This window comes from Gopherus flavomarginatus, chromosome 12, assembly GCF_025201925.1.
Source record: "Gopherus flavomarginatus isolate rGopFla2 chromosome 12, rGopFla2.mat.asm, whole genome shotgun sequence".
In the NCBI taxonomy this organism is placed as follows: domain Eukaryota; kingdom Metazoa; phylum Chordata; order Testudines; family Testudinidae; genus Gopherus; species Gopherus flavomarginatus.
The window spans coordinates 36,617,733-36,642,843 of NC_066628.1; the positions used below are offsets into that span (position 1 = coordinate 36,617,733).

Below are 25,111 nucleotides of genomic sequence, written 5' to 3' on the forward strand. Positions count from 1 at the left end.
CTCACTCACACAAGTGTAAATCAGAAGTAATTCTCCTGCAGTCAGTGACCTTATACTGGTGCCAAACTGGTGTAAGTGGGAGAAGAACTAGTTCTCTTGTCTTTATATTGTTAACACGAGCTTGTATATTGTCCAAAAATGTTATTAAAACAAAGATGTTTAAAATAAGTATTTCAAGGCAACAGGAAGCATTTCTGGTCAGGTTGTACATCAATAAGTATATTAACTTCTAGCTGCTAGCTAAGGTTTTGGCTGCTGGGTCAGCCTCCCTGGGATAAAACTGTCTCTCAAAGTCATACATATCTGTAGCAGTTCCATCCAGCTGGCCTGTCTCTGGGACAGATTTATTTGAGTTTCTAAATAATGGAAGGAGGTGTGATCCATTCAAACTACAGAATACCTCTCTTAAAGACATTTTGGCTTCCTTACATGCATTACAAATAACTGTACAATCGTCGATCATTCCTTTTCAGAAGTAGCATAAATTTGTTCAGCCAGTGTAAACTGTCCAAACTCTGAAACCAATGGTTGGACTCAACTCAAACCAGCTCTTTCTGCCTTAGGAAAATCGTCTGTCATAACTATATAAGGCAAATGTGGGGAATCACAAAGAAAAGCTTATTTTGGGCTACAGCAAATACTTCCTTTTTACTCACCATCAAAAATATGCATTTATCTTTCACTAGAGATGGACCCAGGTCATGAAGTTACATATCTGGACCAGAACTTTCCTCAAGTTCAGTGGTGTTCAGACCTTGGAGGTTCCAGCTCAGATACTTTATGGAGAGTGGAATAATCCATGCAGTCTGGATCTGAATTTTCTCAAAGTTTGAGAAGGTTTGTGTGGTGTACTGAGGACTGCGTAGGAAATGCAAGCTATCACTTTAAGAGTGGGGGGGGAGGGAGGAGGGAAGAGTTCCTGATCCTGCTTGCAGGCTAGATGGCTCTGTAGGGAAGCATTGTGACCTAGAAGGTGCAGTGGTCAGTCTGCACTGCAGACAGCCAGCCTAGAGGAAGGTGGGTTGAGTTGTGCCTCCCCGTTTTAGGGAGCAGCCTGCTTTGTCTGTCTCTGTGGTTTTGGTTCTCATGTGTTATTGTTCTGAATTCTAAGAAATAATGCAGTGTTACATTACAACCTTCCAGCAAGAGTATTTTGTTTTCATCTACCTTCTCTCTGTGTATACCATGAACATAACAGTTTGCATCTGGGGTTCTGGTTCAGGGGCATCACTGCTTTTAAACAGTTTGAGTAAGACAAAGGCAATTTAGGCAAAATCTTGCAACACATTTCCTGTAGTAACTTGCAAGTGCAAGGAAAGTTCTCACACCTACAACACAAGTGTGGCCAGTTCAAGGCGGATGTGACTTTCCATTGGCTCCTAGATAGATACACCTCTACTGGACACAATAAACCTTAGGAATGGTACTGGATTTCCTACTTGCTGAAAATCCAATTTGCTGTACCACCCGATTTGTAGAAGGATATATACAAGGCTGCCTTTAACTGTTGTTTATGAGCTGCCTATTTCTTACCTGTAAACTGACTTTAAATGCTGTTTTTTAAAATGTTGTTTATGATCTACCTGTGTTTTACTTGCAAATCAACAGGTCATCTAGGTAGACCAAAAATATCTGAGGGCCTCTTGAAATACACCATTCCAGAGGTGAAAGTAAGCCGGTCCGGTCCGGTATGGAATACTGGCAAGAGCCAGTATACCATGCCAGACCGCACCGGCTTCTGTGGAGGGGATATAAAGGCCTTTGGGTTGCCCATGGCTGCGGGCAGCCCAGAGCCCTTTGAATCCCAGCTGCGGCTCCGGTGGCCGGGCTGGGGCCAGGATTTAAAGGGCTCAGCGGCAATTTAAAAGGGCTTAGGGCTCCAGCCGCTGATGTGGTAGCGGCGGCAGTGGCCAGGAGCCCCGGGCCCTTTTAAATTGCCCGCTCCGGGGCAGCTACCCCTTTTGCTCCCCCCTCGGTCGGCGGCCTGGGGGGGGGGCAAAAGGGGGAACGATGTTAAAGTGGCAGCACTTTAAGGTGGGTCCCTACTGGCAGGACTGACGCTGGGGCCGGTAAAAGGGGCAGCAACAGCTGCGTACAGGCCGGTACCAACTTCTTACCAGTACACCGTATCAGCTCGTACCGGCCCAATTTCACCTTTGTTTTGAGCCCTCATTGAGTTCCCTGTGACATGCAGCAGACCCTGCAATAGGACCGAGGAGCTGTTCAGAGGGTTTTTTTCCTTGCACAGGCAAAAGGCTGTCTGGCTTGTTGGATGAGGGCACAAGTTGTTGGTATAACTAGTCTCGAGTGTGCACCTGGACAGCATTATACACCTAGCCTGGGTTTTCTTGACACTGTGTTAACCAGAACTGACCAAGTGCTCCAGCATGGGACCAGTCTCCCGTTAAAGCAGTGATAGAAGTCCCAGTGGTTTCACTGGATTCAACGTCAGACTCCATACATCCTAGGGTTCACTAGAAAAAGATTCCCCAGCTCCACTACACGGCTTAGTCTGTATGGGGGCTCCTTTTGCCTGCCACAATAGGCTTGTTAATCAATTCTGCTTGCTTACTCGCATTCACCATCTTCATTGTTAGGAGAGTGAGGCCAGCAAAATCATCAGCCAGTAAGTGTCTTGTAGCTCCACTGTCCAAAAGAATCTGAGCTTCTCAGTCAGATTATTGACCCTTTTATTGATCCCTTAAAATCTCAAATCTTCAGTGGCATAAGCAATATTACCGAGGTCAAAAGTGAGTAAAGTTTCCATGGGCAATTTTGATGGAGTGCATAGACTCTAACCTTGGCATAAGCAGGAAGGGATTGATTAACCAATTGTCCTGAATCCAGGGCATTTATTAAGACAGTCATGCAACACCTGCCACGGTGGTGGACGAAAGACCTTCCAGCTGTAATCAATAAGCAGTGGAAGGGCTGGTAATTGAAAGGTAGAGGGAAGTGTAACTATGGGCAGTTTCAGGCAGAGAGAAGACTGGAACTCCAGTCAGTGGGGAGGACTAATCCCAGTCTATAAACTCTTTGTATGCATAGTGGGTGTTTCATGTACCACGGGCTTGGTAATAACATGAAAGGGCTCCATGCTTATCAGACTAAACTGGCTCTTTATTAAGAGAACTAGTTAGCTACAGCGAATGTTCTGGCCATGTGAAGGCAGACAGAGTTCCTGTGCCTCCTGCAATTGGTGCCCCATGGTCCATGCAGGTGGCTACAATAAGCAAGGAAGGGGGCTACTTGCTGTTTAGCACAAGGCCTCTATGTTTATCTGACTGTTGGCTGCTTGGTGAAAAGCCTAGAGGAGACTACAGTGGCCTCTTACTGTACTTCAAACCTCCCCTCCCCTCTGTGCCGTCAATCCTTAGGCCTGGGCAGTAGCTGTGTGATATGTGGCCCCGTGCAATGCCTGAATCTGGAGTGAGAACCTCGGCTTCTCTTCCCCAAAATGGGAGGCGAGATGTAGTTATGAGCAAAGCCTTAGAAAGGAGCGGGATTCTGTGAGAAGAGAGAAGGAGCAGGTGAAGGGACTTAAGTAGTCCAGGAAGAAGATCAAGTGAGCTGCTCCATATTCAGTCGATGGAAGGGGGAGAGGTGAGAAGCTTGCAGGGAGGGGGGATTAGAAAGAGGGCGGTTCTATTGGTGCAGGTTAAGGAGAGCCATGGTTCTTGCAGAGAGACTGGAGAGGATGGGGCAGGTTTTAGAAGTGTTATCAGGCAGAATGTGGCAAGATCCTGGATCAGGAGAAAGAAAGGGAGGAGTCAAAGATAACCCTTCATCTGAGTGATGGGGAAGGGACTGGAGTTGTCCCTGGTGAAAGGGGAGAGTGTAAACAGGAAAAATGAGACAATCTACTTAATCCAGGGCCCATTTAAGGCTGTGGTGTGACATTCACAAGTAGGTACATTGAAGAGACAGGAAGAGCTGGGGTGGGGAGAGAGATCCAAGAGGCATGGACATGGAGGTGATGAGAGAGACCATCAGAGATCATGAGGAGAGAGGTGGGGAAGGAGCGGTCCAAGGACAGATCTGTGGGGAAACATCAACACAGAAGGGGATGGGCAGAGGAGCAAGACGACTTGCTGAAAGAGCAGTCAGGGCGGTAGGAGGAGGCCCAGGAAAGGACAGAGTCATAGAAACCCAATGGCAATTTCAATCAGCGCAAGATAAAAAGGAAGGTCATGGGACAGACTCATAGAAGATAGAGATGGAAAAGAGCTATTCAACTAGATAGCTAAGCCCATCCCCCTTGTGAGAGCAGCAAACAGGCTCGTGACACAGGACATGTCAGATCGTGATCTTAGCCAAAAGGCCACCTGGAAAGCTTTATCTCCTACAGGAGAGAGCTTGGGTCAGAAACAATGAAGGGAAGGGTGCTCTGGGATAAACTGTCTGCGAAGGTAGCATATGCCAATCACCACTGAAGGGTTAGAGAAGGAGCTGACATTGCATTACATGTAACGACAAATTCTGATAATCTTACTCCCTGGAGTAGGCCTGTTGACCTCAGCAGAGTCTACTAGACTTGGGAGAGCTGAACTTCTCCCCAGCTTTGGCAAGTCACTGTCTCTCTGTGCCTTGGTATCCCCATCAGTAAAATGATGGTAATGATATCTCCCTTCCTGAGTAACGTGCTTTGTGATCTTTGCATGAAAATAACTAAGTATGAATCCATACGGAAGAATCGCTTCATTGCCCAGCACTTCTCTCAAGCATCAGAATCCCCTTACATTTAATTTTAGTATTGTTTACATTTAAGGGCCTGATTCTCTGCTGGCTAGTCATTGCTGCAATGGGGGAATTTTGTGTGGGTGAGGAGTGCAGGCCTGGGTGGGTCCTAGCAGCACATTCTGCATTGCCTCTTGAAACTCCATCCTTAGAAATAGCTGAATGATACCAGCCAAACAGTCATTCAAAAGAGCAGCCGAGGGTCCTGTCATGCCACTCACTCCAGTGAGGGGTTCTACTTCATACTGATGGCATGATACAGGTCAGCGTTTCCCTACAGCCTTCAGCTGCGACTCCTGGCAGGCCGGCTGCTGTGCTGTGTTGCCCTCCCGTGTGTCCACTTCATCCGGCCGGAGCGGCAGCTGTATCGTTATTAAGCTGGGTGATGTCAGCAACTAATACTCTGCACTTACTGCTGCTTCTCTGCAGTGAGTGCGGCTGAGTGAGGGTCAGATCAGATTTTAAAGCAGGAACTCCAGGCAAGGAGGATGCAGTGGAGAGAACAGACATGCTAGCAGGATTACAGTTCTTGGCAATCGCTCCCTTTAATGAATACTCTGGCTTCCTAAGCTACTAGATGAATAGGCTTAGTGCTTCAGCCCTCGGGTCTTGCACAACAGATGCAGAGTCAGTCTAAACACTGCCTGTCTCTCTTCCATTCCCCCTCCCTCCCGCCCTCCCCAAGCTGGAGACGTTGAGCCTTGTACATTGGCCCAGCTATATCTGCCTTGACTTTGTTTTGGCTGTCAGTGTTTTGCCTGACGAGATACAGTATTTAAATTCTGCAAGCAACGCTTTGAAAGGGGAAAAGAAGGAAAAAAAAAAAAGACCTAGACTCAGATCCTCCCATAGCAATATTCTTGAACAACATTCCTCCACTACGGCACTGCACCATAAAATACTATGCTGCAGTACGACACCGTAAAACACCAACACTGGGCATAATAACTGGTGTTTTATGGCTCTTTTCGGGCATAACTCTGAATTATTGTCTGCTGTAAAATCCTGCAGTCTGTTTGATGGGATTCATTCTAATGAAATTTGCTGGCTCTTTCTCCCCTGTGCCCACATTTATACTTCCCTGGGGTTTTCTCTATACAGAAGTGAATATGGAGATGGATCCTGAACATTGAAATTCAGACCCACCTCCGGCATTTGCCCCTGCTAACGCTGAGCGTTGTGCAGATCCAGCGGGCTTAATTCACCCCAGCTGGGAAATTTGCATCCAGGTTTGAATTCTGACCCTCCTCCCCAAAATTTAGGTAGGTCTGGATACGGAATTTTGGATCAGACCATCTCTAGCTGCATGGGCCTGATCCCATAAGCTTCTCTGAGCCCTGCACCTTGCTCTGCACAGCTGGACCTCATTGACTTCAGTGGGGCTTGAAAGGCAGGGATCTGCCTATGCAGAACAAATTGTATTGAAGTTCCATTGAGTTCATTAGTGGTTTGCAGAATATATAGAGCACATAACTTCTGCTGTATTTTCCATCCCCAGCCACAGACTGTATTTCTAGACTGAATGATGTTTACAAAGACCGAGGAATAATTGCAAAGTCTTGGTGAGACAGTGCAGTTTGTTGTGCGTCTCTGGCTCCATAACACACTGTCAGTTTAGCCTCACAAAATGTCAGGGGCCTTTGCAGGCAGCAGACTACTAGCAACCTTAAAGGTGTGGTACACGGAAAAGAAAACCGTAAGTTATCAATTCGTGCGCCTCCATTTCTTTTGATGATGATGTGAATTGCCAATGTTACATTGTCTGTCAATCTTAGTTTTGCTTTTATTCCCTAAAATCTATGAAGTTTTATTCTGGAAAAAACAGATGCAAAATCTGTCTTAAGTTTAACATTTGCCTTTAACATGTAATTTGCTCAAACCTAACCTTGGCTGCCAGGTTATAGCTGCTTGGTGAGTGCTTAGCATCAGGACTAGAGCTGGATGAATGGCCGCAAAATAATTCGAACATGCATGTGAAATCTGACTTGTGATTTGATCCATCCGTGCAGTCTCCTTTTCTGCAAACTTTCACAGGACAGTCTTCTGTTTGCATGAATATTTAAGGGTGAGCTTTTTTGTGTGCAGATATGGGCATTTGTGCCGGAAATACTTGCCAACCATTTTCTATATAAATGCAATTGCTTGGCATGTCAAGAGAATAAATGAGATACAAAGACCAATTGTAGTGTTCAGCCACCAGAAATACAGAACACCATGTAACTGAGTGTATCCTCCATCTCTTACAGTTTTTATAAGGGGATCAAGAGAGAGGGTAGCTACCCCATGAAATAATAATATTGGAACTCAACAGATATGAAAAAAAGGAGTCATAGGGTTGCTGGAAAGTAAAATATAAGCCCTCACTCCTGCTGTAAGGTCTGGGTGGGCAGATTTCCCCGTTGACATCATTGGGACTCCATGCAACTGCAGGGGGTCTGCTCCCCCAGACCTTCTGCAGGATCAGGACCTAAGAATCAACAGAGATGCAAGAGAGTGTGTCAACATAGGGGAAAGAGGGTGGATGGAATGGAGAAATTGTTGCTTGTAAAACTAACATGCAAGCTGCAGGGAAAAATAAAGTGAACTAAAATAATACAGAGTGCTCGAAGGGCCAGTCCTGGAATCTGCATGGGAGAAAAACTCTTGTGACAGTGTCTGATCCCCACACGTGTCTTGCCTCTGCATGAACTGCAGTGTCAGGCATTGAATCAGGGTTGTCAGCACTTGGATGTGATTTGTAGTCTCATTTTGGGGGGGTGTTTTTTCTTAAAGCTCCAGCTCCTGGAGTCACGTGAACATGTGAGATTCTCAACTTCCGTTAGAAAAGAAGGAAAAGGTAAGTTTCTAACCCCAGAGCTTCAGAAAAAAAGCTAGAAAATGAGTCCTGAGTGTACTACAAAGGTTCAAAAACCAGAAGGCAAATAAAAGGAACCCCAAAGTTATTGTTTTTGTAAAATCTCATTATTTTTGAGGGCCTGACTCACGATTTTGCGGTTGGCAATCCTGCATGTGTTCTTTACAAGAGAATCAAAAGCAATTGTTTGAAGTGAAACACATCCAGCATTTAGTGTGTTTAGAGCTTTGGATGTTTGCACTAATTTCTTGAGGAAAGAGGAAACAGGAAGTTATAAATGAAAGAAGGGTGGAACCTATGGAGGAGAGAAAAAACATTAGTAGTTTCATTCATCACTGAATATACATCTTAGGGCAACGTGGTCAGTCATCTGATTTCATACATGCCTCTCTGATTTAGTATTTGTAGTAACTGTGATATCAACTTAAAGTACATTCATGTGATCCTCCATTAATTTGCATTGCAGGATTGATTAATTTCTAGCATTTTAAAAGAAGTTTCTGTTCTCCGACATTTATATATGAAACTAGGTCAGAACGATGATATTTTAAAAATGGCATTATATACCCATGGAATCTTGTTCTGGAGCTGATACTCAAGTAGTTTGGGGAAAAGTGTGTTTGTATGTATGGGAACTCCAGGAAGCATTAAGGGGGTATCTGAGGATAAATAATAATAATCTCACATTTATATAATGTCTTTCCCTGGTTTGAGCATTGGCCTGCTAAACCCAGGGTTGTGAGTTCAATCCTTGAGAGGGCCATTTAGGGACTTGTGTCAAAAATCTGTTTGGGGATTGGTCCTGCTTTGAGCAGGGGGTTGGACTAGATGACCTCCTGAGGTCCCTTCCAACCCTGATATTCTATGATTCTATGAAAGTGCTTTACAGCTGCTATATGGAGAGCACCAATGAAATGCAGCCACTTCTGGGGTGGAGCCTGACAATCATTTCACAGTACAATGCAAAACAAGGAGGGAGGTGGGGAAATGAGGTAAAACCTCTACATTAATAAAAGAGCCACTGGTTTATCACGTCTCTACAGAACAGACAGTGCCTCTGGGTGGGATCTATGAAGGGACTTCGGCATTGCAACACTAAACGCACGGTGCCAAACTTTTAGGGGCGGGAACACATCGTGATCCCCACAGCTGAGCTAGGTGTCTAGGCTCCTTATGGGGGGAAAGGTGCCTTAGAATGGGATCCACAGAAGCCAGCACACTAGGCAAGGAGCCACCTAAGTTCCCAATGGGCGATGCCAATGAGAGCGGTACGTACTAAGCCTTGCCCCTCTCTTGGAGACAGGCATTTAAACAGAGATGCCTATCCCTGCTAGCGATCCACAAATGGGAACTAGCCGCCTGGAGGCAGGCAGCTTGTGGGGAGACCCTTGTTCAAATCCTTTCTCCCCCTCTGCCATGAATGAATGCTCTAACCACTGGACTGAATGTTATACCGTGGGAGGCAGCAGCTTCTCCTCTGGCTGGATTTTGAAGGGGCCCCGAGCCCATAGGCAACTCCTGAGCACACCGACCAGACTGGACCCTGCATGCGATTCAGGCATTTGCCTGCCTATCTTCCTCCGGGGGTTAGGCAGAGACAGGTGTCTGGGTGCCTAGAGAGAGGCAGTGCACAGGCCCCCAGGCAGAAATGCAGGTGCTGTGGAACTTTTGCCCTGACTGTTTAGGAGCTGGGTGTTTAGGCGCCTATGGGGTTTGGTGGGAGTTCTCTGGCCAAAACTGGGGTTTAGGCCCCTAAAGCCCAGACTTAGGAGGTGCTGATGTACCTTTGTGGTTCCGGGCCTAGGCTTGAAAGTATAATCAGCAGGGTACTGGGGCCCTGACCCTGCACTGAGCTCTGCGGGTGGATCTCCAGTGCAGTCCATGCGCAGGGAACAACTGGCTGGGCTGGGGCCCAACTTCTGGTTTTGCGTGTGAAAAAAGACACATTTGGCCCATTTAAAGGGAGTTCCAAGACCAGTCCAGTCTCAGTGGAAAGGGCCCATCGCCCCGTCTAGCGAGCTCCCAGCCAGGACAGGGAAGGTGCTGGGAGCAATCCGGGGGCCCCTTTGGTGTCATTGATGGAATCCCTTGGGGTGGGGGTCGGAGGTCAGACCCGGTTAATAGACTTGTCTAGCGAATCCTTCCAGCCCCTTGCGCAGAAGGAGGGGAGCGGGCAGCGGCCGCAGCCCCAGACTGGGGAGATCCTGCTCAGGAGAGCGGGGGAGGCCCCACACCGGCTTCTCCATGCACACAAGGTGCCTCCGGCAGGTGGCTTCTGGGTCCAGCTCGCGGCTGCAGGGCCTGCCTCTGCGCAGCTCCTCCCTCCCCGGGCCGGGGCTGGACCCGGGGCCGGGCCCCCCGGTTCTGCCCCCCGAGCCCAGACCCCGACCAGCTGGGGCGCTGCTGCGGCAGCCAGGTGAGCTCGTGCAGCTGCCTGCAGGCGGCTCCTGCCCCCCGGCCCGGCCGGTGACAGCTGCCTCCTCCCCGCCTCCATTGGCTGGCGAGCCGCCCGAACGTCAAGGCGGCGCCCAGCCCCCCGTGCAAAGGCTCCGCGCGGCTGCCGGAGCAGGGGGAGAGGATGCTGCTGCGGGCAGGGGCTGCCTCCCGGCCCTCCAGCAACAGCGGCGGCGGCATCATCCTCAGCCCTGGCGATGCAGGCACCACCCCCCGCCCCTGGTGAGCCGCAGTGCTCCAGGAGGGGCCCCCGCTAGCCCCTGCCCAGCCCAGCCCGTGCATTCAGCTCCGGCGAGGAAGGGATGGGCGTGAGGGCAGCTGTTCCTGTCCCCTGCTCAGCAGCAGCAGCAGGAGAGTCAATGCGGCAGCCTCCCCACTGAAGGAGCGGTGGGCAAAGCCAGTGCGTTGACTGAGGACAGTGTGAAGCTGCCCTCCGCCTCCTGCCCCTCTCCCGCTTGCATTGCCTGCTCTTGCATTCATCCCGTTAGGAACACCCCAGCCCCTGGATCCCCTCTGCAAGGCTCAGCCATGGGGGCGCTGACCAGCAGGCAGAACGCAGGGGTGGAAGAGGTGGACATCCCTTCTAATTCAGTCTACAGATATCCTCCTAAATCCGGTAAGGCTTAAAGAGCGGGGGATATATGGGAAGCAATGGGACTGACCTGTGCGTGCTCAGGAGTTAACTCCAACCTCAACTAGCGTGGCAATCATTTCATCCTGTGTGGTGAGGGAAAAGGGCTGGTCCAGTCCTTTTGCAGGGTGGGGGGCGATGCAGTAGTTTCTGAAGTTGATCAGTTTTCGTGGAGTTTGTTTCAGGAAGAATGAGGCTTCCAGGCAAAGGTTCTCAAAGGTCTGGACTGCCCTAAATCCTCTTTTCCTTTGCTTGCATGCTGATACTTTGTCAGGCTGCAATATTTTTACACAGGGCCTGAATTATATTGGTGACATTCATAGCACCGTGCTCACTGGTAAAGAAATGACCTTTCTTTTCTATTTGTTTTATTAATTGTATCTAATGTGGATATGGCTATAGGACTAAATCCAGAGACTGAAGTGAGTTTTACTCAGTCCTTGCTGTGGCAAAATTCCCTTTGAAGTCCCTAGTAAAAACTGAATTGGGACCACAGCATCCCACAATGAATTGCTACATACCCATCTTTGTGTGTGCATGCATGGAATACAAAATAACCGTAAATGTGGTGGCTTGTGTATGTTCACACAGGTTGGAATGTTTGCCTTGTGTGTTACTTGCATTTTAAAAAATAAAATGCATAAATGCTGGGTGAGGGTTATACAATTCTGGCCTATTACACAAAGCTGTGTCATCAGCTGTTCTTGCCAGCGTTCTGCATTATTTGTGTGGCACGGAAAAGAACGGCTTACGAATATTGCAACGGCGAGGAAAGAACTTTGGGTTCTGATAAGAACTTCCGTAAGTACAGGTTCAGTTCCAGTCTGCCAGCTTAATGATTCTCTTTTAAATAGCAGATTGCATTGATAAATTCTCATTACAAGGTGCAAACAGTTGTCTGGCTTTAAAAACTTAGCTGTATCATGTTCCACTTCATTTTTCTTTTGTGTTTTGGAGAATAATTCCCAGGGTGACAATATCACTCAAGGCACTAGGGGCTTGTGCTCTTATAGATACTTACCAGGGCTGCATGTTATTTTTAAAGCCATTGTTTAAACTCCCTTCGAGTTCCCTATTGACCAATCTGAGACCGATCCTTCCCCTGAGGATTTCATGAGTGTGGTTTGCAATTCTCCTAGCCGGTGAACCGGTGCTTCTGACATGATCATGCAGGCAGGATGCCTGGTCTAGATGAAACCACACAGCATTGAGAGTCAGCAGTTCTGAGTTCTGATCTTGGCTCTTCCTCATGGAAGAGCAAGTGACCTTGAGGAATCACTGACCTCCTTTTCCCCCTGTATAATGGGAATGCCAATATCTATCTTAGGAGAGGGTTAATTCAGTAGTAAATATAAAGAGTATTGTGATCCTTGGATGGAAGGTGTTATGGATGTGCAAAGTATTACATGATGGGGTGCATATTTTAAAGATGTCTTGATCCACCCTGTGTTTATACTTGGTTTGCAAAATGAGCCTTGAGGCACTGAATATTATTAATAGGTTAAGGTAAAAGCTAAGGGCTTCAGTGCTATAAAAAACTGTTAGCTAATTACTAGCAAGGACCTTTTTAGAAAGAATTACTGCTAACATAAATTGTGTTCTGTACTGAAAATACGTGCTTGCCTTTGTAATAGCCAGCATAGCTGGAATCGGTCTGCCGAAACATCTGTCTGGTTATTGGTGCGTTTAACAACTTCATTTCCACTGGACACACTACAAGGTCTATTTTGGTGAGGTCATCATTTTAAACAGGTGATGCCTGCTGGTTTTAATCTCCTCTTGATGCACACATGGGAGTCACACATTTTTACAGCAAGGTGAGTTATGTGGAATCCCTGAGTACTGCAATAGATACTGTGAGCTTGGCATGTGCTGGAACTGCTAGAGATGATTCGCTTTCCACTTTCCCATGAGCCGCTTTAAATGCTGTCATTTTTGTTGTATCCTTTTATTTTGCCTTCCTTAAATGTAACTAAGCTTTGCATCGTGACCTGATGGAAAATCTTTGGGAAATGAGTGACATTTACATTAGGTATCTAAAGTTCAGAAGGAAAAATGTGAAGAGGAGGAATGGTAGCTTTGTAGTTAAGGTATTGGACGAGTACTTGAGAGATGTGGATTTAACTCCCAGTGCTGCCACAGACTCCCTGTGTGACCTTGGGAAAGTCATTTAATCTCTTTGCCGCAGATCCCCATCAGGAATGGCGGAAGCTTCCTAAACATGGGGCGGGGCCACCGGTGCCCAAACCATGACTCCATCCCCCATATCGCCCCTTCCCCCAAGGCCCCGCCCCAGGGAATCTATTCTTGTCTCTGTCATCCCAGGCAAGTAATTTAACCTTTCCGAGCCTCAGTTTCCCTACCTGTGAAATGGGGGTGATAATACTTCCCCCACTTACTTCACCGGATTTGAGAGGCATAGTTCATCAATGTCTGTAAGCTGCTTTGCAGTCCTCAGATGGAAGATGCTGAGGAAGGGCAATGGGTTAGTTTAGTATTACCATGATTTGATGTCCTCAAAATATCAAGGAGTGAATAGACTGGAGGCCGCAGTGCTGGGGGTAGATGTCTTTATCCTGCTCCTCAATAGAGTGACCTCTTCATGAATGAGAAGGACTTTCTCATCTTCAGTTCAGTTGCTTGGCTGAGCACCTGCAAAGCTCAGTTCAGCTGCTAGGTGTTTTAGATGATTGGTTGGGTCCAGGTTATCAGTGGAGAAGTCAGGGCTTATAGAGACACTTACAGACGCTGTATCAAATCTGGTACTGGAGCACTCCATTACCAGGCAAAGTGCAGCGTGGTGCAGTGGGGCAGGTTCTAGCACTATCTGGGTTCCCCCATGTGATTTTTTATTAGTGTGTCTCTGGTTCAAAGTTGCGAGGCTGGATCAGGAACTGAAGTAGTAATTCACCAAGTCAGATGTTTACCAGAATTTGTCTTGGGAGCAAATACCGCCATCTGAACCTAAGATGACCGGGGACTAGTAACCAAGAGAAATTACAATGGTTTTGCTTGTGGTCTTAAATGGGATTTTCTTTCAATTTTTGTGGGGCGGTTGAGTTAGAAGAACAGTTCTGGGCATGGGTGGGAGAGATGCTTGTGGTGCTGGTTTCTACAAGTGTCATGCGTCACTTGTGTGAAGTGTAAACATTCTCTGAAATGCAAAAGTTGGGAATGCAAATCTAGAGATGAGTGTATTATTAAAAGTAACCTTCTCCAGAGGTGGAGAACATGATAGCTGTAGCGAAGAGGAAGTGGTGGGGCTCAGAACGTATGCATGGTCCTTGGTTCCCTGCTTCAGAGGTGCGGAGATTGGGGCGGTTATGCGAAGAATTGAAATGCACTATTATTCATTGTGTGGAAAAAGGTGACGCCCTTTCTCTGCTCCCAGTTGCATCTAGTTTCCTTTCTACTGGCTGGAAGATGCAAGTAACTCAGCTTGCACCCCAGGTTTAAGGGTGAAATTTACTTCAACTCACTAGTCACGCTCTACGCTGGTGAAGCATGCAGGAAGCTTGGAGGGGGTGATGCACCAGGGCCAGATTGCGGTTCTGTAGCTCCTTCCCCGCGCTCTGTGGGCTGGAAGAGTGGCTGTAGTTCCTCTTGCATCCCTTACGTGAGATATTTAGAGCCACCAAAGAGGGGTAACTGTGGACACTGTGCCTGTCTCCTCTCATTCACTTCTGCCACATAGACAAACAGGGGGAGCACCTCCAAAGCATCCCTTCATAAATCTCCTGTGCAGCAGCTCTGCTGGCATCTCCTCATGCAGAGCCCCACCGTAGGATGTAGTGATGTGGAAGCCAATTTGAAGACTGTATGTACTGGGATAAGTGTATTCAGAACCCCAGTTTACCCAACTGGAAACAAGAGGCAGGTGTTTAACAATGAGGGTTGTGACGGGTTGGCTCACAGAAACTCCCTGGGAGCTGCCACCCGACGTACCAAGACTACTTCTACCCCTGCCTTCCTTGCGAGCTCGAGGTCCCAGCACTCTGTCTTGCTGAGCCAGACATTCCTGTCTGCTCCAGCAAAGGCCCAGGGTCTGAATTGCTTGCCCCAAAGCTGCAGGGTTTACCTGAAAGCACTAACAGAAGTGTTCCTGTCTTTAACACTCTGATGCCCAACTCCCAATGGGGTCTAAACCCAAATAAATCCATTTTACCCTGTATAAAGCTTATGGAGGGTAAACTCAAATTGTTCACCCTCTATAACACTGATAGAGAGATATGCACAGTTGTTTGCTCCCCCAGGTATTAATACATACTCTGAGTTAATTAATAAGTAAAAAGCGATTTTTATTAAATACAGAAAGTAGGATTTAAATGGTTCCAAGTAGTAACAGACAGAACAAAGTTAAGTCACCAAGCAAAATAAAGTAAAACATGCAAAATCTATGTCTAATCAAACTGAATATAGATAATCTCACCCTCAGAGATGCTTCAGTAAGTTTTTTCCTCAGACTGGACACTTTCCAGCCTGGGCACAATTCTTTCCCCTGGTACAGCTCTCGTTCCAGCTCAGGTGGTAGCTAGAGGATTCTTCATGATGGCTCCTCTCCATCCTTTGTTCTGTTCCACCCCTTTATGCATCTTTTGCATAAGGCAGGAATCCTTTGTCCCTCTTTGGGTTCCCACCTCCTCATTCTCAATAGAAAAACACCATGTTAAAGATGGATTCCAGTTCTGGTGACATGATCACACGTCACTGCAACACTTCATTGCCCACTTGCCAGCACACACGTATACAGGAAGACTTAGGCCTTGGCTACACTGGCGCTTTACAGCGCTGCAACTTTCTCGCTCAGGGGTGTGAAAAAAACACACCCCTGAGCGCAGCAAGTTACAGCGCCGTAAAGCTCTAGTGTAAACAGTGGCCCAGCACTGGAGCGCGGCTCCCAGCGCTGCAAGCTAATCCCCATGGGGAGGTGGAGTACGTGCAGCGCTGGGAGAGCTCTCTCCCAGCGCTGGTGCTGCAACCACACTCAGGGTATGGCTACATTTGGAATTTCAAAGCGCTGCCCCGGCAGCACTGTGGGAGCGCTGCCGCGGCAGCGCTTTGAAGTGTGAGTGTAGTCGAAGCGGCAGCGCTGGAAGAGAGCTCTCCCAGCGCTGCATGTAAACCACATCCTTTACGGGTGTAGCTTGCAGCGCTGGGAGGCGTGCTCCCAGCGCTGCCGCCCTGATTACACTGATGCTTTACAGCGCTGTATCTTGCAGCGCTCAGGGGGGTGTTTTTTCACACCCTTGATCGCGAAAGTTGCAGCGCTGTAAAGTGTGAGTGTAGCCATGGCCTCACACTTCAAAGCGCTCCCGCGGCAGCACTTTGGAGTTTCGAGTGTAGCCAAGCCCTTACGAGTAAACCGCAGCCATCTGCAAACAATTGTCCTGGTTTATGAGAGTCATCAAGATTCCAAACCACCATTAATGGCCCACCCTTTGCATAATTACAATAGGCCCTTAGAGTTATATTTCATATTTCTAGTTTCAGATACAAGAGTGGTACATTTATACAAATAGGATGATCACACTCAGTAGATTATAAGCTTTGTAGTGATACCTTACAAGAGACCTTTTGCATGGAGCATATTCCAGTTACATTATATTCACTCATTAGCATATTTTTATAAAACCACATAGACTACAACGTCACAAGGGTAACTAATTGTTGGACCAGATCACCAAGGGTTGTGGCACATTCCCCATCACCTGGAGTCTTTAAAGCAAGTCTGGATGTCTTTCTAATGGATATATAGTTCAGCCTCAGGTCGCTGGACTATTAGGGTATGTCTACACCAAGGGTATAACCTATGGCACGCGTGCCGAAGGTGGCACGTGAGCTGATTTTCAGCGGCACTCACACTGCCTGGGTCCTGGCCACTGGTCCAGGGGGCTCTGCATTTTAATTTAATTTTAAATGAAGCTTCTTAAACATTTTAAAAACCTTATTTACTTTACATACAACAATAGTTTAGTTATATATGATATATTATAGACTTATAAAAAGAGACCTTATAAAAAGGTTAAAATGTATTACTGGCACGTGAAACCTTAATTAGAGTGAATAAATGAAGACTTGGCACACCACTTCTGAAAGGTTGCTGACCCCTGGTCTACACTGCAGTGAAAGACCCTTGGCTGGCCCGCATCAGTATTGCAGTGTAGAGGTGCTCCTAAGGCAGGAATCGCTGGGTGAGACTCTCAGGTCTATGTTATGCAGAAGCTCAGACTAGATGTTCCTAATAAACCCTTCCAGCCTTAAAGTCTGTAAAAGCTGCCACCAGCAGTGCAGAGATCTGAGTTCACATCAGGTCTGATAACTGGGAGCTCACTGTCACACTGGGTCTTATCCATTATGGAATCGGCTTCAGAAACTATTTGTCAAGGAGGCTTGTTTATCTCTACAAGTTGATTCCCCCACCCAGTGTCCAATCTACTATGGTAGACAAAGGTGGTTTTTATTGAAATGCATAAATTGAATCTTAGGTGCTCTGAGCATACGAGTGGCTCTGAGGTGAGGGATGTAATCAACCAGTGACGCCGTGCAAACAAAATACAGGGGTTTGATGCCACGGTTAAGGTGCATATGTGCTGAGTCGTGCTGGCGCACTGATGGAATTGAGCATTCCATCCAGGTGACAGTCAAAAGAAGAGGAAGTGTCATGGTATGATCCAGGGGATTAGGTTAGGAGCTGGGGTGCCTGTGCTCTACTTCTGCCTTTTCCAGTGCCCTTCTGTGTGGCCTTGGCCAAGTCACGTAACCTCTCTGTGCCTTTGCTTTGCCTCCCACCCATTGGCTATCTTATCCAGATAGAGGAAAGATCTTCAGGGCAGTAACTGTCTCTCATGCATTGGCACAGCACAATGGGGCCCTATACTGGGCCGGAGTCCGTAGGTGCAATTGGAATAAATAATACAAACAGTGGAACCTGTTCGTATCAGAGGCTGCCATAGGGACTCAAGGACTCCACGTTTTTGGCTTGTGGCTGCCAGTTTGTTTGTTTAAAAGAAGACAATTCAGACAGTGTTCTCCCGTTTCAGCTTTGTCCTCCCTGTGCTTTCTCCTGAGGGCTTCTGTCTAGCTTATTGCACTAATCTAAATGAGCCATACCACAATGGGCTAAGGGAGGAGGGAGGGTGGCTTTGAACCACTTCCCACAGTAGGAAGTGCAGACATGCATCAGGCCGGAGGCAGCTGTTGAGACAGAGATGAAGCCTCCAAAATCACCTACATCCACTGCACCTTACAGTGGGTGCATCAGGTGCTCCACAGATTTCTGCCCAGACATGGAGGGGGGGTAATAGGAGCCTATATAAGAAAAAGACCCAAAAATCAGGACAGTCCCTATAAAACCGGGACATCTGGTCACCCTAGATGGAAGGATCCTAGTGCCTGAACTCCTCCCCCCTCCACCTCTCTTCCTTGCATGCCTGCCCAGGGTTGGGCATGATCTTACCCTCAGTTTACAGTTAACACACTGCTGACATTCTTTTCTACAGGAAAAGCAGCAGCCATCGGTGCAGGTTGATTACCAACAATGTATGCAGGTGTGTGTGTGTGCAGGGGTGGGAGGGGCTTGCAGGTGCCTGCGAGCCGTTAACACAGCTGTGGACAGCAGGTGGCCAGAAGCAGAGGCTTCACTGTACATTTCGAGAAGCATCCCTTATGTGTGGTGTTAGTGACATCTTAGATGATCCAATCGGCATTAAAAAAAGTAATTGACTTATCCCCATTTATGTTGTTTGCTCCACTTGGATCAGGTTGGATAGTGGCAGTAGCCTGGTCAGTTTCCCCTCGTTTTAATCAATTTCCCTTTAGGGTTGTAATGCACTAGCCCGACCCAGTTGTGTTTGGAGTCCCAATATGATTAATTATGCGTCACCAACAGTGTGCTAAGTGCTTCGAGACAAAGTATGAATTGGCCCCCCCAGCTCATCTGCCCGTTTTCATTGTTCTTTTGATTTCAAACCCTTTTGTAAAAATGGTCACCTCTGATCTGCCCTGTAACACTGCCTCGTGGTGCACCTCTCAACTGGAAAGTGGTTTCAGCCTTTTGTTCCTAAGGGATGGGATGTAACTAATGTGTAACCTTAGTATGAGGTGTAATGAATGGTGTGTATTGCAAGGAATGTGGTATAGCAGATTTGGAGCTGAAATGAAATGCAAAGCTGCAGTCTCAGGTGATTGTCAGCAATAGATTCTAGAAAACCAGCAAAACTGGCTTCAATTGCTTTATGTGCACAGGAGTTCTCAAGCTGAACAGTGCCTCTCAGCCCACTTGATGAGGGAGCTGTCTGTGTAGGGTGTCAATTGACTCCTGTTTAAACTGCAGTGTTTTCTATAGAACTGGATGGGGCATTATCTTTCCCCACCCACCTCCTCCTGCCAAGCAAATTCTTCGTGATCAGCAAAATGGAAACAGACCCACAGCGATTGGACACTTGCAGGAGAGCTTTATTTGTGCACTTAAGTTGATTAGCCCAGCTGCCATTAGCACATTAGCCTTGCATCGCACAGTAATTGGAAAAAGCTGCCTGCTGCTTGCGAGCTCCTTAGCCTTGTGCTTGTCTGTACTCCATGGTGGAGTTCTTTGTCTTGGAGTGTACGGTATTGCAGGTGGAACCCTAATTAGATCTCTTCCCGGGACAGGACAAACCCAAGATTCCTTCTCTATAGCAATTCACCTGCTGGGTGTTCAGCACACACACGAAAAGGAGCCCAGTCACATCAAATACGCATTGTGTACATCTGTGACTTCTCTTACATGAATACGTTGGCACGGAGGGATGCTGATACACGAGGCTTGTCTTAGTGTACAGGTGACGTCGTGATGCCTTGTTCAAACTTCTGTTGCTTTTTAAAATCGCGCAGTTCGCTTCTACTGTGTTCTTTATTTGTTCCTTGAGGTCTCAGAAGTTTTAAATCTTATTAGAGCCTGGCTCTCCCTCAACAATTTAACCATCCTTGACAGGGTTTAATCCTCTTGAGGCAGGTGCCAGTTAAAGAATTATAATTAACCAATAATAGGAAGCTTGTTGCTTGACAGTGAGGACTTCAGACCCCTCCTCCCCTCTCTTCCCAGCAGTGCCTAGGCAGTTAAAGTGTTTGTCTCAAGGGTTGATCTCTGGGAGAATGTTCAAAGCAAGCTTTTCACCAGAGGTGGGGCAAGGTAGCCTGGTTTGCAGGTTTTCCTGCACCCGGGTGTCAGCATAGAATGAATCTCTGATCTTGTTGCTCATGGCCTAGGTCCCTGCATGTATGAGTGACTTAAGGGAGGAAAGGAAAGGAAGCAAAATATTAATACTCCAGACCATGAACTGGTGGTGAAGGCAGCAGCATGATGGAAACAACAGTCAGTGTTTCGGGAGTGTGGTGTCATAGTTGGCGTGCCCCAGCAGCATATAACTACCCTCTGATCCCACTGGAGCCATTCACTTTGCACTCACTACAGGCTGATCACAGAGACAGCAAACTCCATGCAACAATAGATCTGTTGTTCTCTTCCCACCCTCCCCCTTTTGCACCTAATTGGGAGGAGAGCATTGGACCAGCACAACCCATTTGCTTCCTCCTTCTCCTCTTCCATGTGGATGAGCCAAAACTGTCAATTTACCACTTCTCTCTTTAATCTCCTCTGCCATGACTGACGCCCTTCTGCTGGGCCTATGGAAAATGTATAAGGCTTCCTGCTCAATTATTGCTTGAAAAGCAAAGAGTTTTGTAGGTGGGCAGTAGCGGAGGGCTCAAGCATAGCCAGGAGCCGAGACATCTTGCTGTTATCCAGGTTACCTGGAGAAAAATCCAAAGGCTCGCATTGGTCCAGAGCTGTCGTTGTTTGTGTCCAAATGATTTCATGGTAGCTGGAGGGGAAGCTAGACATTTTCCCTCCAGTAAGGAGCTGGTTATAGATCTTCTTCCCTCATAACAGAAAAACAAACCAGTCTTGGAAATGCTTTTATTTATTTTTTCTCTTTAATGCTTTTTCTTATTCCATTTGCCAACTTATTTTCCATGCTCTGACTTCTTATGTACCAAAGTGATCCTGTATTAACAATGGTAAAAGGAGGGGTGTTTTCACTCAGTTTTGAGCATAATGAAATCTGTCATATACCCACCACTGCCACAGCATATGGTGCAGTTATCCTCACCACACTCATGTGGGGTAGGTCAATGCTGGTATCTGCGTTTTATAGTTGGGAAATCGAGGCACAGCTGATTATAGCTCAGCTTAATTAATTAGCCTCTTAGAGTGGGTAGGACAATCCCCACCTTTTCATGTTCTCTGTATGTATATATATATATATATCTCCTTGCTATATGTTCCATTCTGTGCATCTGATGAAGTGGGCTGTAGCCCATGAAAGCTTATGCTCAAATAAATTTGTTAGTCTCTAAGGTGCCACAAGTACTTCTGTTCTTTTTGCGGATACAGACTAACATGGCTGCTACTCTGAAATAAGTGCACAAGGTCACACAGGAAATCTGTGGCAGAGATGGGACTTGAACCTGGGTCTCCTGAGTCCCAGGCTAGCACTATAATCACTAGGCAACTCTTCCCCTCAGCTCCTTCTCTTACATCCCCCTTCAGCCAATGAGCTGGGGGAAGGCGGTGTAGCAAACCCCAAGGCTCACCTGACTGAGTGGTGGTGCTATTTATTGGTATTGTAGTAGCACCGAGACACTGCAGCTGAGACCAGGGCCTTGATGTGCTAGGTGCTGTACAAGTGTACAGTAAGGGACAGTCCTTGCCCGGCAGAGCTTACAGTCTAACTAAATAAGAGAGAGGAAAGGTGTATAACCGCTCTGCCAGGTGGTGTCAGGAGCAGCAAGGGCCTGGTTCACTATCTAGGGGTTCCTCTTCAGTTTACAAAACAAAAGCAGCTCAAGTCCCCACCCAGAAACCTGGGAAAACTAAACACCTTCTTTGGGCATCCTTACAAGGCAACATTTCCCCTCTCGCAAGCACTGAGTCCACATCTAAAAGGAAGACGGTGTTTATGAAGGGGCGAGGGAATGCCGTGTGAACGTGGGAACATGCAGCCCCAATGGCTCCCCAGGGGGTGAGTGATACTACACACCATATCCCCGTTTCACAGATGAGGAACTGAGGCCCAGGAAGATCATTTGGTTTGCACCAGGTCACACAGGTTATCTGGTGGATCTGGACATAGTCCAGAGCTGCTGAGTCCCAGCGGCCACAAGACAACAGAACGGTCCGGACTAATGCGAAAGGTGGAGGGGCTTGGGCCAACAACAGAGGAGGTAGACGGGACAGGATCCAAATCCCTCTGATCCCAGGAGAAGGAAAGTTCAAGCCTGCACAGGGAGCTTTTCCAGCATTGTTGCTCCCGTGGGAGAAATGCAGCCGTTGACTCCCCTGCCCACCCCTGTGCCCAGGGGGAATAGGAGCTAGTGCTTGCAGCACTGACTGCTGTGTTGAGTTTCCCTGGGTTCAGATGAGAGCAAGCAGCATAAAATGTCTTCCCCCTGATTCCCCTGCCTCCGAGCGCCAGTCCTGCCAAGGGGTTTCCATAGGATTCTGGAGAGGTGCTGCCTCATCTACACTAGCTTTTGCTCCCCCTTGCCTGCATCGGGGGCCTTGGGCCCTGGCCTTCAACTTCTTTTAACCTTCACCCTGAACTTCAGTCGCTGAGAGAAGTGAAAGGCTGCTGGGCCCTATCTAGAACCAGGCATTATCGAGGCGGATGCAGTGCCAGCTTCCTCATACGGCTCTACGTGTGCTTTCTATGGAGTGCCATGCACAGGTAAGAGACACCTCCCTTCTGATCTGCAGCACCTGCCCTGCAGAGAGCCCTCTCTCACCTGGCTGACTGAATCATGTGTGGGGAGCATGCTCACTGAGAAGTAACTGGAGACCATCGTGGTCCAAGTGCCCAGTCCACTGGGGGCCTTTCCACTGAGCGTAGTCGGAAGTGGATCTGGTGCTAGATCAGGATTTGAACCCAGGGCTCCAGGATTGTTGAGCACACACAATAAATGGCGCTACTGCTTACTGCAGGCTGCCCTCTTTTAAACTTTTGTAGGGGCCTAGGAAACTCCCCTTAGACGGTTTAATGTGCACTTCTGTGATTTACTCTTCTGCCCAAATCCCTTAATCTGTCCAAGTGAAGCCATGTGATGCATATCCTCACCTCTCCTCCTCCCCAGACATGTGCCCATATTGGTTTTAGCAAAGGTTGAGGGCGGCTCACTGTTGGGTTCTTTCAGATGGCGGCTTTCTCTCTGTGAAACTATCTTACCTATAAATTATGCACGTGGAAAATGGGGCCAGAAAGCAGCAGGCATCAATAATTGATAGTCGAGCCTTCCTCAACTGTGAGCTACTTTTTTGTACCCGCTTAGGTGTCTGGTGGTTTTCTTCTTTTAAATTGCACAGTGTAACTTTTAGCTGCTGCTTGGAATCATGTCAAATGTCACCTCACACCCTCCTACCCCCCCAGAAGGCCCTGATCCACCCTGTATCTTCATGGAGTCCACGGGTGCCAAAGGGTGCAAAGCGCTCAAATGTTAGAACATTGAAATTAAGATTAATTAAACAGCTGTGTAAGTTAAGGTTAATTAAACAACCGTATTATTAGTGGTGATATGGTAGTGCCTAAAGGGGCCAGTTTCAGGTGTGGCCCCCATTGCATCAATAGTGAGAACTAGTCCTTGCACCAAAGTGTTTATAGGTAAGGCTACATTTTGGTCACAGGGATTTTCAGTAAAAGTAATGGGCAGTAAACAAAAATTCCTGGGCCTGTGAACTGTCCATGACTTCTACTATATACCCCTAGGTAAAACTTGGACCGGGGGCTGTGGGTGCTATGGGGGGGCAGTCTGAGGGTACTGGGGGTGTGGCCTGGGATCCCTGCTGGTCCTGGGGAGGAGTGGAGGGCAGAGGTGGGCAGCGGCCTGTGGCCCACGCCCCCCGTGGGTGCTGGGGCGGGAGGAGATTGGCAGGGCTGGCAGGCTCCCGACCCGGCTCCTACCTGCAAGTCCCCTAACCCTAACCTGGCTCCGCAGGTGCAGCTCCCGTTGGCTGGGAACCGCAGCAGGGGTGGCACCCGCGGGCAGCGTGCGGAGCCCTCCCGGCCGCCCCTCCTCCTAGGAGCTGTGTGGACATGCCAGTGTAAAGCTGGGAGTTGTAGGCAGTCACTGTTTGAACTGAACAGATATATTGAGACACACAGGGTCTCAGTCTGATCCCATGCCAGTTTTTAACTCCGTTGGCTGCAGCAGAATCGTTCCTGATCTACACCGAGCCAGTGAGAGCAGAAATGGGCCCAGTGTTTTCTAGTGTGTGTCAGTATCTCACTATTCTGGCAGCGTTTACTGGCTCAGCAGCAGAGCTAGACTGACTCAGCTTCTGACCTCCAGCTGCTCCCTTTCCTGCAGTTCCCGGGGCTTTTGGAGACATCCCTGCATTCTGGCATGACAGTGACTGGGTGATGGGGGTGGGGGAAGAGGGGCTGCTGCTGCTCTATTCTCTCGCAAGCCTAGAAATTAAATCAAGTCTATTACAAGGATTAATACCTCTGTTTCTAATCCCCAACGTTGATCTGCTCTCTTTCCATTTGTGAAACTGAAGACTCATTGGAGAACAATCCCCCTCCTCTTTTATCTCTCGCAAGTCAGAGGCTGGCTATCCATTCCTGCTGGTGTGGCTGGGATTAAGGCTAGCTCCTTAAAAGTTGGTTTGACCTTTTACTGTGAAATCTGTGAATTGTTTAGAGGGCGAAGGGGCAGGTGTCAGAGGCCTGGGAAATGTATGTGATGCATTAACTCATGTTGGGGATCTGCTCTCCCCAGGGGCAAGTAGATAGCGACCATAACCAGGCAGTGTGCAGGCACTGAAGGAAGCATGTGCTAGACATAGGTCATTATTAGAGGTAAACCTTAATTGTACTTCTCACGAAGGTACCTGTACTGATGAAAACTGACCTCAAGATTTGTCCAACAGGCTATGCCCTTATGCAAGCAGATTCCCATTGTCTCCATTGGGAATTTGCCCGAGAAAAAACTCGGGCTCTTCAATCACTTCTGCACTCTTGAAAATGTTATCTTCAGTAAAATCTGCATGAGGATTTCCAAGTCTGACCTGCGATGAGGTTTTTCTTGATAAAAGAGAGCTACTGTGTAATACAATCACTCTAACCAGGTGCAAAGAGACGCAACTCACTAGACCAGAGAGGCTATTTAAAATCAGGCTAACAGTTGGACCAGAAGCTGCCATAATGCTGCTCTGAGGAAGTGAATGGGACCAAAGGGATCAGGTTTTCCATGAGAAAGCCTTAAACGTGGAGTTCTCTCTTTCATATGATGTAATAATGACTGCTACTAGGGTGGAACTCCCTAGGCTGAACTGGATCCCCTTTTCAGAGGGCAAACCCAAGGTCTAAGCAAGTCCTCGTGGGCTAAGTGACACCTGTGCC

The 25,111-nt window shown here is 47.7% G+C and overlaps 1 protein-coding gene across 5 annotated transcripts in view; it reads left to right on the forward strand.

Moving 5' to 3' along the window:
• The first annotated feature begins 10,181 nt into the window (after positions 1-10,181).
• RNF157 (ring finger protein 157) overlaps positions 10,182-25,111 on the forward strand; it is a 91,715-nt gene continuing 76,785 nt past the window's right edge. For all 5 annotated transcript variants that reach the window (XM_050919314.1, XM_050919315.1, XM_050919318.1 and 2 more), the window contains exon 1: positions 10,182-10,661. In XM_050919314.1, coding sequence (XP_050775271.1) covers positions 10,574-10,661 — 88 coding nt within the window. In that variant the 5' untranslated portion in view covers positions 10,182-10,573. The remainder of the gene's footprint in view (positions 10,662-25,111) is intronic.